This window comes from Erpetoichthys calabaricus, chromosome 10 (assembly GCF_900747795.2).
Source record: "Erpetoichthys calabaricus chromosome 10, fErpCal1.3, whole genome shotgun sequence".
NCBI classification, from domain to species: domain Eukaryota; kingdom Metazoa; phylum Chordata; class Cladistia; order Polypteriformes; family Polypteridae; genus Erpetoichthys; species Erpetoichthys calabaricus.
In genome coordinates, this window is record NC_041403.2 from 20040830 (window position 1) to 20056795 (window position 15966).

Sequence of the window (15966 nt, forward strand, 5' to 3'; positions counted from 1 at the left end):
TTTCCGAATATTTTTTATTTTCTAAATAACGGGAGGGCGAGTTTCCTGTTGACCGTCTAGTCATACTCATATCTCAACGGGTTGCTTAAGGTGATGGAGACTTGAACCGAATCGGACACGAAGTCACCTGAGCTGGAATCCGGGGATGTGAGCGGACAGGCTAACGGGACGAGTAACGGGGTGGTATGGAAATAAACCGAAAAGAGCACAGATTACAGGATTGCTGTTAGGAACGGAATGATACGTAGCGCTATGGAAGATATGTAGCTATGGAAGATATGTAGCGCTATGGGAAAATAAATAAATCTACATACGGAATAAGCAACAAAACCGTGTTCTCCTGGGAACTGGATCAGGACCGATAGTTAGGTGTCTCCCCTTGAAACTAAGAAGGGAACAGTTTAGGTTTAGTGAGTGGCACACTTAATGCCTTGCTGATTCATACGTACAAGGGATTAGGCGAATCAGTATATAGTTGGAAAATTAAATACAGAACCCGGGAGAGCAAGGGGATATAATGGGAATTTATAACAGTAAGCCTGTTAATCGCCGCACAGGGGGATCAAAATCATTAATGCTGGAAGGATTATTTTCGGAGGATCAACAGACGCCCCGTAAAAATGGGTCTCCTAGAAAATTAATAGAAAAGAAGACAGGTTTAGATTTCAAGAAGGCATGTAAGAAACGGAATAGACAGAGTGGTGGGCGTTGGCCAATAGAGGGGACAGGAGATGTAAATAATAGTGGACCGTATCGAATCGATAGAAATTTAGAAGCAGTACCCCCTTTATCCTATTTTTTTTTTCCCCTCCTCAGAACCGACCTCAGACACCTCTATTATCCCCTCCTCTATTCCCCATTCCGACTGTCCCCCCCTGCACTACAACTAGCAGAAGTTTCCCCTGATGAATCCCCAGGCACAGATCACTATGACTCACCCTGTACTAGACAAACCCCCGTCTCCAAATGCACTCGAAGTCAAACCTCCACTCACAAACCAGCTCCAACTTTTTTCTCCTCTAATCCTTCACTTACTTGCCCTTTAATAGAAGTTCCCAATCCCCATTATAACCCTGCCCATCCAGCTGGACCCCAAAATCCCACAACAGTTATGATAAATCGGAATTGGGACATCCAAGAACTAAAAGATGTCGTGAATGCACTTCCAGATCCAAAGGAAGTAGGAGGACTAAAATTTGTTGAACAACTTGATCAGTTAGATAGCATGTATAAGCCTAATGCTGCTGAATGGACCCAGGTACTTCGTCGAAAGTTTGGGACCACATGGGCCACTGTTAGCAGGGGTGTCCGCAATGACATTCCATGGGTATGGAACCCAGCTTTAACTCGAGGACAGGGGATAGGTGGAGAAGGCGAATTTAACCCACAATGGGAGGCGTTGAGACAAAATATTGCAGAAAAATATAAAAAAGAAACGGACTGGTCCTTTATTTCTGCTGCAAAACAAAAGAAAGACGAGACGGTTGATGAATGGGCACATAGGATTCAAGACCTTATGGCTAATCACTCGGGCTTGGGGAATGCTGATGACCGCACCCGAGCTGCAGTTCCACCTTTTGTTTCCGGCTTGCGCCTTGATATACAAAACAAAGTCCGCATTTCCTGTATTGAATGGGAAAGTGCCGCGTTTGATGAAGTCAAACGACATGCTGAACAGGCCGAATCGAACTCTCATGCCAAATTATTGGCAACACAGATGAACTATTATACCAGGAATGCTCCTGACCAAGGTCGAGGATATGGCTTAAGAGCAAGGGGACGAGGACGAGGAAGAGGACGAGGTGGTTTTAGAGCTCCTCCTGTTGACCACACTAAGAATCCTTTTATTCCCTCTCCCTTTAATCCCAATGTTACTTCCTACTCTTGTTACGCCTGTGGTGAAACTGGACATTTTCGTCGGGAGTGCCCTCACAGACAGCAACAGCCCCCACCTCCCCTTTTTCCACCTGTTTCCTCTGACACCCTGACTAACAATACTGGCCATAGGAAAACGCTGGGACCTCCAGCCACTCTTTTCAACTACCTTTGCTCACTCATAATTCAGAGACTGATCCTTTACTGACATTGTTCGTTGATGGCACTGAGACTGTTTTCTTAATCGACACTGGTGCCACTCGCTTGCTGGCAAAGGTCCCTACCTCGAACAAAACTGTTACTGTGCTTACTGCTTCTGGACAACCTCACCTTCTTCAAGTATCAAAACCTCTTCAAGTCCAGTCACGTCCTGGCGGACATACTTTGTTCAACCCTAAAGTTGTTGTGTCAAATTACCCCTTACCCCAAACCCTCTTTTGCAGCATGGACTTTAGATATTTCCCCACACACCATTCTCCTCAAAGCCCTACACTCTTTTTCCCCTTGTTTTTTCCCAATTTACAGGCCCCTGACATTTTACACTGTACTGCCCAATACTTCCCTATAGAAGTAGACACCACCTGGCTAGAATCTTTCCTTATTTCTGGTACTTGCCCCGAAACCCTTCACATCTACTGTGTTTTTATTTCATCCACAAAGGCAGCTGCTTCTGTTCATTTTACATGCTCACAGCACATATATTATCTTGGCAAAATAGTGCCTCATATTTTTCCTTAGCTAAATCACACACTGTTAAATGGGAGAAAATAGGACCATGGGTGGAAAAATGCCTTGAAAGAACAGACTGGTTACAAGTTACTCCGGGTATTTTTGATACTCCTGACCATTTAATAACTAAAGTAGTGTTTCAAAGGATAGCCCACTGTGAGCCTCTGGTGATCCACCCGAAATCCTCCTTCCGCCCGCACCGTGCCCAATATCCTTTGTCTCCCGAAGCAGAGGCTGGCATCTCCGCCGTACATCCCGATCTCGTCAAACGCGGTACCGCCGATGGACATGGACCGTCATGCCTCAGGGATACAGAGAAGCCCTTTGTGTTTCTGGTTAAGCTCTTGCCCAAAATTTAGAAGGCGTCTGGCCGGAAAAAGGTAGTACATTGATACAGTATGTAGATGGAAATAATATGTAGCGCTACGGAAAGAAGATTGTACAATAGATACTCAGAAATTGTTGCTGTTTCTGGGGGAAAATGGCCATAAAGTTTCTAAGGTTAAGCTGCAGCTAAACAAAACAACAGGTTATGTCTGTTTTAGGTATTCTGGGCTACTACAGACAGTGGGTTCTAAATTTTACTGAAAGAGCACAGCCGTTGCAACAATTGGCTGAGAAGGCTCTCTGCTAGGTTTGCCTGATCATTCTCGTCCATTCACTTTGTTCGTGGACGAAAAGTAGGGATTTATGAATGCAGTACTGACGCAACAACATGGAGATAAACAAAGACCGGTGACTTATTTTTTCTAAAACAAAACTGGATCCAGTGGCCGCAGCACTTCCTCCGTGTCTTCGTGCTGTGGCTGCAACAACAGAAGCTGTATTAGCAAGCACGGATGTAGTTCTCATGAAATTTCTTCTGTCCTTTTCTTTTTTCTTGTGAGTTAATATTCTCTGTGACTGTAGCCTTTTTTCTGGGAATGCGGTTTTGCTGTGGTATCGTACCGTGTGGTTTCTCGATAGTTGGATTTGTCCTTGTTGTCGTAATTGGATCGCCACGGAAGTTTTTCTTCCTTGATTGTCGCTGACTCAGTTCGCCAACGAAGTCTCCTTGATCTGGAAACCGGCGCCGTTTAGCTGAGCAGGATTGTGTTAACACCAGCTAACATCATGAGAGGCTGTTTTATGTTTGTTTGTCCTGAAGAGTTGAACTTGCTTTTCTTCAGAGTCCATTTGTTTCTGTTTCCTTTGCTGCATTGTTTCCAAATATAGTGTAAATATAGAATAATACTGGGGTGAAGTGTGTTGAAAATGGTTTGGGTGATTTTGTGTGTTATAGAGTGTATTAAAGGGATCCCTATGAGTATCAGAATGTACTCTGTACTTTGTCAAATGTTACAATTGAAAAAATGGAGCACCCTCAACCAGTTACGCAGTGGTCCAAGGGGACCGCCTGCTGGAGGCAAATCAAATTTCATCAAGCTAAGTGCACAAAACAGCTGAACTCGTAGCACTCACTCAAGCATGTCAGCTGTCCGAAGGGAAGATCGTAACAATTTATACAGATTCCAGGTATGCTTTTGGAGTCTGCCATGATCATGGAACATTATGGAAACTAAGGGAATTTAAGACCAGTCCTGGAGAGCTCTAACTAAAAACTGAAAAAGATAATTATCGATTTGTGTAATTGGTTTAGCGCAAATGAATTGTCTCCACTTTTGTTTAAGGCTTGTAAATATACAAAAGTATTTTTCCTTTTAAACCCTGATCAAGTTTGAAGGGAAAATGCTCTTTTAATAATATTACATGAGAAGGGAGACAAGTTTTTTTGGCGATAAGCGGAATGTGTCTAATTGTGATATGAATGTGTGTCTAATTGTGATATGAATGGAAGTTGTGTATTTTAGGTACTGTAAAGGAAGAGCATGGTGACGCAGTGGTCAGCACACTTGATACGAATAAAGGTTCAAGCACGTATGTTTTCCTTGTTAATAATAAGCATGAAGGAAAAGACGCGTTTAAGTATGTTGCATAGATAACCTTTAAGCACAACTTAAGACCAGTACTGGCAAACCCATCCAACATCAGAAATTGATCGAATCCCTTTAGAAGTTATAACCAAACCATCGGAGCTAGCGATTGTTGGGTGTCAAGCTCACACGGGAAAACAGGATCCTGCTAGCAAAGGGAATGATTTAGCTGACCACTTTGCTAAAGAGGCTGCATATAATAACACACCAATTTCTTTATTCCAACAGAGAAATGACCAGGACCCTGATAATCAAATTATTTCTTTACAGAATGAAGCCACGGATATCGAAAGGAGAAAATGGTCCAAAGAAGGGTCCCTCTCTGATGGAGTCTGGACTCATAAACACACTAACAAACCTTTTCTCCCAATGATTTTTTCTCTAGTCTTGCAGGTTTGCGAACCTCGTTGAAGGAAATCCACCAGCAGGTTAATCAAGCCTGGAGGACCAGCCCCCTTTCCAAGGATTTACCAATTCCTTTGGGCACCTGGATCCTGGTTCGAGATACTCGGAGGAAACACTGGCATCAGCCTAGGTGGAGAGGACCATTCCAAATTCTTCTATCCACACCACACGCCGTGAAAGTTGAAGGATTGCCTGCCTGGATTCACGCCTCACATTGCAAGAGATGGCACCCTTGATTGCTGTGCTACTATGTTTTTCTTTTCCCTTGTCTACTGCCCTGGTCACCTTGACTTTCCCGTTGATCAACTGTGGGACTGGTCGACAAGCCCAGTGGACCGGATCTGACAAATACGTGTGTATGAGGGGAAGTGACTGCGACAACTGGCAATGGGTTTTTGCTAACACTGGAACTGAGGACTGGGGTTATCAACCTTTTGAGGCCCAAAAAATACGGTTTGAAAAATCGGTTTTCTATCATAAAAGGACATGCCTCTCATGAATGTGCTGACAACCATTGTAACTCAGGTATTTATGTATTAGGGGTATATGTATCTGGAACAGACCCTTTAGGGAGATTTCTAATTAAGATTGACAATCCTGTTACTAACACCCCTCATTCTCTGGCACACACACACCCATCTCCCCAACTTTTGGTTATTTATTCACTACTTCCAAGAAACCCCTCTCTAGTTCAAAGTGTTCTAATCTATCTATTCTTTTTTCCCCACCCGTCACATGGATACCCCTATGTTTCAAACTCACGAAGGAAATTATACATGTTTCAACTCTTATGGAACGACATGGGTAGGAGAATTACCATTTTCTTTCTGTTCTCAAACTTTTCAGGTTAACTTTTCTCTGAACACCGTTCTGTCTTCCTTTCTTCTCTCCCAAACCACTCCTAGATCAGATATTTGGTGGATGTGTCGTAGGTCCAAATTATTTGCCACCTTTCCCCCTAATTGGTCTGGTATCTGTGCTCCAATCCAATTAGTTATGCCTTTTAGACTTCTATCCTTACCTCCCTCTCCTTACATGGCCCTGGAGTATACATAGATGCTATTGGAGTCCCTAGGGGTGTCCCAGACAGATTTAAAGCTAGGGATCAAGTCGCAGCCGGTTTTGAATCTATCATACCCCAAATTACTATTAATAAGAATGTAGATTGGATTAATTACCTTTATTATAACCAACAACGTTTCCTTAACTTCACCAAAGACGCTATTGAAGGCATACATGAACAGCTTGATCGTACTTCTCTGATGACTTGGCAAAATCGTCTAGCCCTGGACATGTTACTTGCCGAAAAGGGAGGTGTTTGTGCTATGTTTGGTGATGCTTGTTGTACATATATTCCAAATAATACCGCGCCAGATGGATCAATAACTCGTGCATTGGCAGGCCTCACTGCTCTCTCTAAAGAACTTTCCACTAATTCTGGCATTACAAATCCCTGGGATCAGTGGTTTACATCCTCCTTCGGATCCTGGGGACAATGGATAAGATCTGTTTTCATTTCTTTGGTTGTGACATTTTGTCTTCTCCTCCTGGTTGGTTGTTGTATTATCCCTTTGTTTCGCTATATAATATCTAAGTACTTTACCGCCTCTATGGAAAGGGCATATATGCTACATGAGGAGCGCATGTCTCGTATAGCTTCTTCCACTTCCTATTCCCCTTCCCTTTCATCAACCATTTCAAAATAGAATTTATAGGCCCACATCATTTTTGTTCAAAAAGGGAGGAGTGTGAAAACATAAAAAGATGTAATTGAACAAAATGTATGTGTGTATAGAAAATAGGACAGAGTGATGAAACTTGTTTGTGTTTGGCGTGCGTGACAAAAAGCATGTATACTTTCTGGAAGTTTCTTTTGATGATGTGTGTGACAAGAAAATATACCTTTAGGGTAATGACTTTACAAAAATTGGAAAAGTACAATGAGTCAGGATGCTATTTTTTGCTTACGTGGTCAACGATCAGGAGATTAGAAAGGTATAAAAGAACAAGGACATCTGCGCTCGAGGCAGATGAAGCGCGGTGTCCTGGGACTGTGTTTCTCTGACATTTTACCCTTGCCTGGTATGTATTAATAAAAGGTTTTGACTAATTTTAATTTTCTTCTCTGTCTTCAGTCACAAAAAGTGTCCACAATAGATAGATAGATAGATAGATAGATAGATAGATAGATAGATAGATACTTTATTAATCCCAAGGGGAAATTCACAGCACCTGTGAATTTGTGAAAACGCATGTGTGAAAACGTAGACTCTAATCACACTCTGGCTTGTAGGTGGTCCTTCCCTTATTGGATTCCTCTCATTACAACATCTCATTTCATGATTGGTCACCCTTGTAGAAGAAAACCATATTCCAACAAAGCAAACGCAGAGGAATTGCTTTCCGTGGCACTTGTTGTGTTGCTTACCTGTAGACATCTAAATTATGTTTTGTACTCTTTGAATGCTGGATACATGCGCAAAAGGCAAATCATTTACTGGTCACTACAGATTTGTAATAAATCCCACGGCCGGCGACATTACCATACCTTCCAGGATGACGTTTTCTCTTCCCGTGTCCACCGATGTGCACATGCCCAGCTTTGTCACATGCTCTTTCAATCTTTTTTAGTGCAGGTGGAGATATTTTCATAAAGAATGTGAAAATGATAGTGTGGGTGTTTAAATGAAAATGTAGTAGTGTGTATATAGTAGCTTAACGGCATTCAATAAGGAATGAATTGATGTGGGTTTTGGACAGCACAACGACACAATGGTGGGAGTTGTGCATCATAACCCAAAGAACCTGAATGACTTCTTCTTATTGTCTTAATCCATTCAAAAAAATGGAAACAAACACAAGCAATAGCGTACCTGTTGAAAGAACAGCTTGAGCGCTCTGAATGCTTCACTTACCATTGGTGGAGAAAGTGCAACAGCCGGAAAAATCTGAAGAGCTAAGGGTGCCCCCTGTATGAGCGTAGCTCTCCTCTTTCTTTAACAAATGTAGCAGGGGGAGTTTCTCCACCTTAGGGTAGAAAGACATTAAATCAGACGAACATGTCTATAAAAACAATCTGTTCCAACAATCAGAAATGAAACTTGATGGAAACAGTCATGGCTTTTTACATTTTTGCACTTGACTGATTAGGTATTGCATCTTCTTCTCTTGTTTCCTTTGTATTGTATTCTTACTTGCTTTGATTTGTGTTTTGTTATATAACACTCACCCTGACATGTGGTTTTAAAATTAACACTGATTGATGGATTGTTTTTTTAGCCTTCTGCAACCACCATGCTTAGTGCTAGTTTCATATGACTAGATGAGTGTGAGAGTTTCACGAACATTTTCAAAAATGCCCACTAGAGGGGGAAATCACATTGAAAACCCCAGGCTAGATACAAAAAGGATCACGTACAATCTTTACCAAATAAAAGATTTATTCTTACAAAGATGTTCTGTAAGTACATGAAGCTCCGTAGAGCACACAAGGTCAAATGAGTTGCCAGCAAGGGCAGTCCAAGGTGAACAAGTCCCAACACACAATCCAAGTCAAAAAAGAAAAATCAAAAATGGTCCAAAAGCAAATGAATCAGAATAGCAAAAGCATAGCAAAAAAACACCAGTAACACTCACCAACTTCCTAGTGCATACAAGATAAACCATCAGGAACTGTGGAAGACCCACCAGATTTAGTGGGCGAAAGGCAGTTCCTGGCAGTGATCAGAAGGTGGCCCTGCCTCTTAGAGGGCCCATCCACAAAACACATGGAGCATAGCACAGGCATAGAGAATAAAGCAGACAATTAACAAAAGTAACATTAACATACCTAAATGATTGAACAAAAAATACATAAAATAAGACTTTGAACCCCAACCAGGGGACGAACCCTGACTGAGATATAAGAATGTGTCATCTAGCTTCATTATAGCAATAACAGCTTACAGCCATTGTAAAGGAAGGACTAGTAGAGGCGACCACTGCAAGGAAGGAAAACAAAGACAGGACTCGGGCAGTGAGATGGACCACCAACATGGGGTCCCATGGTCTAAGGTGGTGATTGTCCAGGGCTTAGTCGCTCTATGGGTGCAAAACATTCTCCATGGATGCCACCATTTAGTGGTCACTAGGATGCTACATATAGAGACTATGAAAAGTGTTCACCCCTTGGATGGGTTTTATTTGTTATACAACTTTGACTTGAATTTGGCTTTTTAGACATTGATCAGCAGAAAGACTCTTTAATGTCAGATGACAGATCTTTGCAAAGTGGTCTGAATTAATAAATATAAATCACAAAGGAAATGATCTCATAAGTACTCACCTCATTCAAGTCAGTGTTTAATGGATGGCAGCCTTGAGTCTGTGTACAGGTCTCTCTTTCTCTATCAGCTTTGCACATCTGCACTCTGGCATTTTTACCCAGTCAAGTCAAGTGATTTACTGGCATACTTTCATATTTTTATTCACATATTTATTTATTAATTAAAGTGCTCAAGCTCTGTCAGGTGTCATGATGATCGGGAGTGGACAGAACTTTGTCCTGTTCAGCTACAAATTTTGCTCCATTGGATTGAGATCTGGACTCTGACTCAGTCACTCTAGGACACTCATGTTGTTGTTTTGAAGCCATTCCTGTGTAGCTTTGGGGTTGTTGTCTTGCTGGAAAACAAATCTTCTCCCAAGGGGGCAGTTTCTCAAACTTTTGCTGCATTGATTTTGCCCTCGCAAGCCTCCCATCGCCTGCTGCAGAGAAGCAGCTGCACAACTTGATGATGCCACCTATATTCTTTATTGTGGGATGGTGTGTTTTTATAATGTGAAGTGACTCTTCCTATGGAGTCAGTAGACGGATTGGGAGAGCATGGGGGAGTCATGAGGTCGCTGGATTGGGGTGTGTGGCGCTTGCAATATCTATGCAAAAGGACAAAGGTCCAAGTCTTTAGAGTCCTGGTGGTACCTGTCTTGCTCTATGGTTGCGAGGCATGGACGCTATCCAGTGACCTGAGATGAAGACTGGACTCCTTGTGTCTCTCTGGAAAATCCTTGGGTACAGTTGGTTTGATTTTGTGTCGAATGAGCGGTTGCTCATGGAGTCCCGAATGAGGCACATTACCTGCACTGTGAGGAAGCGTCAGTTACGGCATTGCAGATATGTGGCACATTTCCCCGTGAGTGATCCGGCTCGTAAGGTCCTCATTGTTTGGGGACCCGAGTGGCTGGACCAGACCAAAGGGACGTCCACATAACACCTAGCTGCAGCAGATAGAGGGTCATTTCGGGAGGGTGGGACTGGACCGCGTGTCTGCCTGGGGGTTTGCAAACCAGGATCCCAAATTGTTTTGTCGTGTAGTGGGTTCGGCAACGCACTGTACCAGTGCATGCTCCCCAACTTGACTTGACTTGAAGTGTGATGACTAAAAAGCTCAATTTTGACCATATCAGATGACTTCCATTTCTCCTAAGATGACATGCATGTTTTTTCGCTCCCCAACTCTCCCATAAAGCTGTGACTGTTGGAGCACCTGAGCGACAGTCGTTGCCTGCCCAGTCTCTTCAGTGATATCTACTGCAGCTTCTAACTCCTTTTGAGGTCTCACATGCCTCTTGGTGGCCTCCCTCATTCATCTTCTTCAATCTTCATGGATGGCCTACTGATTTCCAGCTGTGCCAGACTTTTTCTTTTTCTTCATGATTGATTTAACTGGATATTGAGTGACTTGGATGTCTTCTTGACTCCATCCCCGGACTTAGGCTTTTCATGGAGTTGCTCAGAATGCTCTTGTGTCTTCATTGTGTATGTTAGCTTACCATATGAACTAACCACAAGTTGGCCCTTCCACATGCAGGTGCATTCAGACCACAATCAAGTGACACCCCTAGACCGGTGATCTCCATTGAACTAATTCTGGGCTACTCCAGTGATGATTTAGGGATGTCACATTAATACTTATGAGATCAATTATTTTGTGTTTTATATTTTTAATTCATTTACAGGCTCTACAACCTGAGTGTCCTTTCTATGTCTCACTTGTTCACCCCTTCTAACATTCCGCAGATGAATTAGCAGGTCCACCTTAGCTGGGTGTAATAAACGATCAAAGGCTTCCAGGTCTACCTCCTGTAATAAGGAGCCCCACGCCAATCAGTTTATCTTCTCCAACCCACAGGCATTACGTGGACCCCCCTGCTGCAGATCCTTTCTGTACTCCATGATCCATACTGTTCCTCCTCAAACCAGCTCCATCCTTCCCTTTACTTTCTTTCTACATCTCTTCAGAAGCAATTGCAATACAGAAAAAAATTTTCATCAAAGTGGGGTAAGCACTTATGGTGTCTATCATTTTGTGTCTTATATTTGTCATGAATTTAGACCACATTGCAGAGATCTGATTACACTTTGACATTTGTCACGCGCATTCACATAGGGGACAGCTGAAGGGCTCTAGTGACTACAGCTCTACCGTCACTCTAGGGGTTGGCGCTGTGTCCTAATGTCTTTCTTTCGTCTTCCCTCTGCAGACTGGATGACTGATAACTCTAACACCTCTGACATCACTTTCGGTATCCGTCCACCTGGACCTGCCCATTCCTACTGGAAGGACTGAAAACTGGAAGGTCTGCCATCTTTGCCAGTCTGATCCTGATCTCACATCTGAAATGACGTCTCCGCAATTAATGTTTTTTTCCATTTTCTTTGCACTTCAATTATACAGGGTTACCTGGTTGGTGCCCCAACTCTGTTATTGTCATCTCTTTTCACTTACACATTAAAGTGTCCTTTTCTGTTGATGAGTGTCAAAAAAGCCAAATTCAATCCACTGCGATTCAACATTGTACAGGTGCTGATCATAAAATTAGAATATCATGACAAAGTTGATTTATTTCAGTAATTCCATTCAAAAAGTGAAACTTGTATATTAGATTCATTCATTACACACAGACTGATGTATTTCAAATGTTTGTTTCTTTTAATTTTGATGATTATAACTGACAACTAATGAAAGTCCCAAATTCAGTATCTCGGAAAATTAGAATATTGTGAAAAGGTTCAATATTGAAGACACCTGGTGCCACACTCTAATCAGCTAATTAACTCAAAACACCTGCAAAAGCCTTTAAATGGTCTCTCAGTCGAGTTCTGTAGGCTACACAATCATGGGGAAGACTGCTGACTTGACAATTGTCCAAAAGACGACCATTGACACCTTGCATAAGGAGGGCAAGACACAAAAGGTCATTGCTAAAGAGGCTGGCTGTTCACAGAGCTCTGTGTCCAAGCACATTAATAGAGAGGCGAAGGGAAGGACAAGATGTGGTAGAAAAAAGTGTACAAGCAATAGGGATAACCGCACCCTGGAGAGGATTGTGAAACAAAACCCATTCAAAAATGTGGGGGAGATTCACAAAGAGTGGACTGCAGCTGGAGTCAGTGCTTCAAGAACCACCACGCACAGACGTATGCAAGACATGGGTTTCAGCTGTCGCATTCCTTGTGTCAAGCCACTCTTGAACAAGAGACAGCGTCAGAAGCGTCTCACCTTTGGACTGCTGCTGAGTGGTCCAAAGTTATGTTCTCTGATGAAAGTAAATTTTGTATTTCCTTTGGAAATCAAGGTCCCAGAGTCTGGAGGAAGAGAGGAGAGGCACAGAATCCATGTTGCGTGAGATCCAGTGTAAAGTTTCCACAGTCAGTGATGGTTTGGGGTGCCATGTCATCTGCTGGTGTTGGTCCATTGTGTTTTCTGAGGTCCAAGGTCAACGCAGCCGTCTACCAGGAAGTTTTAGAGCACTTCATGCTTCCTGCTGCTGACGAACTTTATGGAGATGCAGATTTCATTTTCCAACAGGACCTGGCACCTGCACACAGTGCCAAAGCTACCAGTACCTGGTTTAAGGACCATGGTATCCCTGTTCTTGATTGGCCAGCAAACTCGCCTGACCTTAACCCCATAGAAAATCTATGGGGTATTGTGAAGAGGAGGATGCAATACACCAGACCCAACAATTCAGAAGAGCTGAAGGCCACTATCAGAGCAACATGGGCTCTCCTAACACCTGAGCAGTGCCACAGACTGATCGACTCCATGCCAAGCCGCATTGCTGCAGTAATCCAGGCCAAAGGAGCCCCAACTAAATATTGAGTGCTGTACATGCTCATACTTTCATGTTCATACCTTTCAGTTGGCCAACATTTCTAAAAATCCTTTTTTTGCATTGGTCTTAATTGATATTCTAATTTTCCGAGATAGTGAATTTGGGACTTTCATTAGTTGTCAGTTATAATCATCAACATTAAAAGAAATAAACATTTGAAATACATCAGTCTGTGTGTAATGAATGAATCTAATATACAAGTTTCACTTTTTGAATGGAATTACTGAAATAAATCAACTTTGTCATGATATTCTAATTTTATGACCAGCACCTGTATAACAATGAAATGTGAAAACTTCTGAAAGTGATGAAGACTTTTTTGAGTCACTGTGGTTGTGACACACATGATGCCTGTGCTATGTAACCTTTTACACCATAAAGGCCATTTTATACAAAACAGCCACACAGTTAAAGCCAAGCATACACTGTACAATTTTGGTACAATTTTAATCTAATATATGAGTCGGCCCAAATTTCATTTTCATCGTCCATCATTTCACATTTAGTGTGAGATGGTTTGCAAGGTCCGATTGTGTCTTACAATTGGTCTGTTGTACAATGTCATGTTGGAAATTTCATTCGGCTGTCTTGTTGTGTGAGTGGTCTCGTTAGCTGATTTTCTGATGTCGCCATCAAATTTCCTGTCGTCATGCTCATTTTCACCTTTTTGATTACCAAAGCCTCTCACATAAGCAAAACACATGTAACTAAATGGCCAACGACAAAAGTACCAAAGGAAGAATCCAAAATAAAAGACACACAATGGTAAATTACAGAGATTACGCAGCTCCAATTCTCTCTGTAAAACATTCAGACCGTATTGTCCACACCTTAGCCACACTAATGTCCAGTTACACCTTCTTCCTTTCTTTGTAGATTCAGAGCACAGTACAGCAAAAGCCAATGGTGCAAATCTTTTCTTTGTTGACATTATGAGAAGCCTGTGGCCATGTTGTTGTTGTTTTTTTGAATGAGTAAAGGTTTAATGCAAACTGATTATGTGTAAAAAAATCAGTCGGGGCCATGTAAACATCCAGTCTGAGCCTCCACTTCGTGTACATATAAGACTAGTGACGCTGTTGTGCAGTGTGAGTAGTTACAATGGAATTTTTAGTTAACATATAAAAATCTTTTACAATTTATTATATATATATATATATATATATATATAGTGGCAAGCGGCTGGGAGTGGTACCCAGCCAGGACGCCCAGAAGGACCGGAGGAGGGATTACGCCTCCTCCAGACCACAAGGGGGTGACCGCCCTGGTGGCTATGGGGACCACGAGAAAGGAGCTTGGAAGGTCAACCTTATAGGGGCCTGTGGTCACCGCCAGGGGGCACCCCGATGCCTGAGGAGCCCTGGCCCTCAGCACTTCTGCCACACCCGGGAGTGCCGGCACATCCAGGTAGGTATAAAAGGGGCCCCCTCCCTCCATTTGAAGGCTGGAGTCGGGAGGAAGAACACAAGAGCTCGGGAGGAGAGGAGTGGAGGCAGACCTAGAGAGAAAAGCCATTGTGAGAGGCCTGGACTTTGGGGGTGAAAGTGTGTTGTGTGCTGTGTTTCACTGCAAGAATGTATAATAAACATGTGTTGGGTTTTGTATCTATGGCAGTGGTTCTCAATCTGTGGGGTGGGCCCCCCGAGGGGGGCACGAAGTAACAAAAAGGGAAGCACAAAGATTGAAACCAAAACAAATTAACTTAAACTACATTCTGATACTAGAAAAATAAATATAGAGTTAGATAAATGTTGATAAAAGTTAAGTAGGTATAATAAAATATGCATCCATTATATTTCATTAATTAAAGAAGAACAAATTGGTATTAGTGGGCTCCTTTCAAAAAAATGTTGGGGGGGGGGGGGGGGGGCGCGATTAAAACTGTTATGAAAACTTGGGTCGCAAATACTTAAAGGTTGAGAAACGGTGACCTACGATGTCCGCCTGTCTGTGTCCGGGCTGCTTACCACAATATATATAAAGCCAAATACCACTGATTCACTCATCATGAAATCTCCCGAACCATGAGGACTTGGGACTTGAAATTTGGAGTGTAGGTTACCCTTGGCCCATAAGTTCTCGCTAAGAAACGGTTTTAAAAATTTCGTGGTCCAAGTGCAAAATTTTTGTAGTGTTTTAGACCCGTTTGTATGTCTGTCTGCTTTAAATGAGAGAACTACTTAATGGATTTAGATCAGGTTTTTTTCTATAATTTGCTTGAACATTCCGTTGATTTTGTGACTTTCTCATCGCTGAAAGTATCATAGTTCGCTTGCAGTACCGATTTATTAGCGCGAATCCGAGAGAGACTCATTGGGCTGCAGGGAGAGGGGCAGGGCCCTCCTCACTCACGTGTCTGCCTCAGAGCATAACCTTAACTCCACTTAGTTAGCGAACGAGAGAACTACTTAACGGATTTAGATCTTTTTTTTTCTATAATTTTCTTGAACATTCCGTTGATTTTGCGACTTTTCTCATTGTGCTAAGAATCATAGTTTGCTTGCAGGAGCGATATAATCCGAGACAGAGGCTGAAGGCCAAGGGGAGGGGGAAGAGTGACGTCAGGAGTAGAGAGCTGGGCCAGGCCCTCCTCACTGTTCTGTTTCACTAATATGTGGGCGAAGCCACGGGGGATGGCTAGTATATATATATACTAGACAAAGAGCCCGTTTCGACAACATAAGATGAAACGGGCACGAGTGGAATAGTAATAATTATAAGCACCACAAACCTGATATAGGTGTATTGAATGAATGCATAATTAGGCCTCGAGCTGTAGTCGAAATCGCCTTTCAGGCCTCTAGAGCTTTAATCGAAGTCGCCTTTC

General features: G+C 42.6%; 1 protein-coding gene across 2 annotated transcripts in view; it reads right to left on the reverse strand.

Moving 5' to 3' along the window:
• LOC114658506 (uncharacterized) overlaps positions 1 to 15966 on the reverse strand; it is a 59321-nt gene that overhangs the window by 10744 nt on the left and 32611 nt on the right. For both annotated transcript variants that reach the window (XM_051932714.1, XM_028810574.2), the window contains exon 6: positions 7898 to 8009. In XM_051932714.1, the coding sequence (XP_051788674.1) occupies positions 7898 to 8009 (112 nt within the window). The remainder of the gene's footprint in view (positions 1 to 7897; positions 8010 to 15966) is intronic.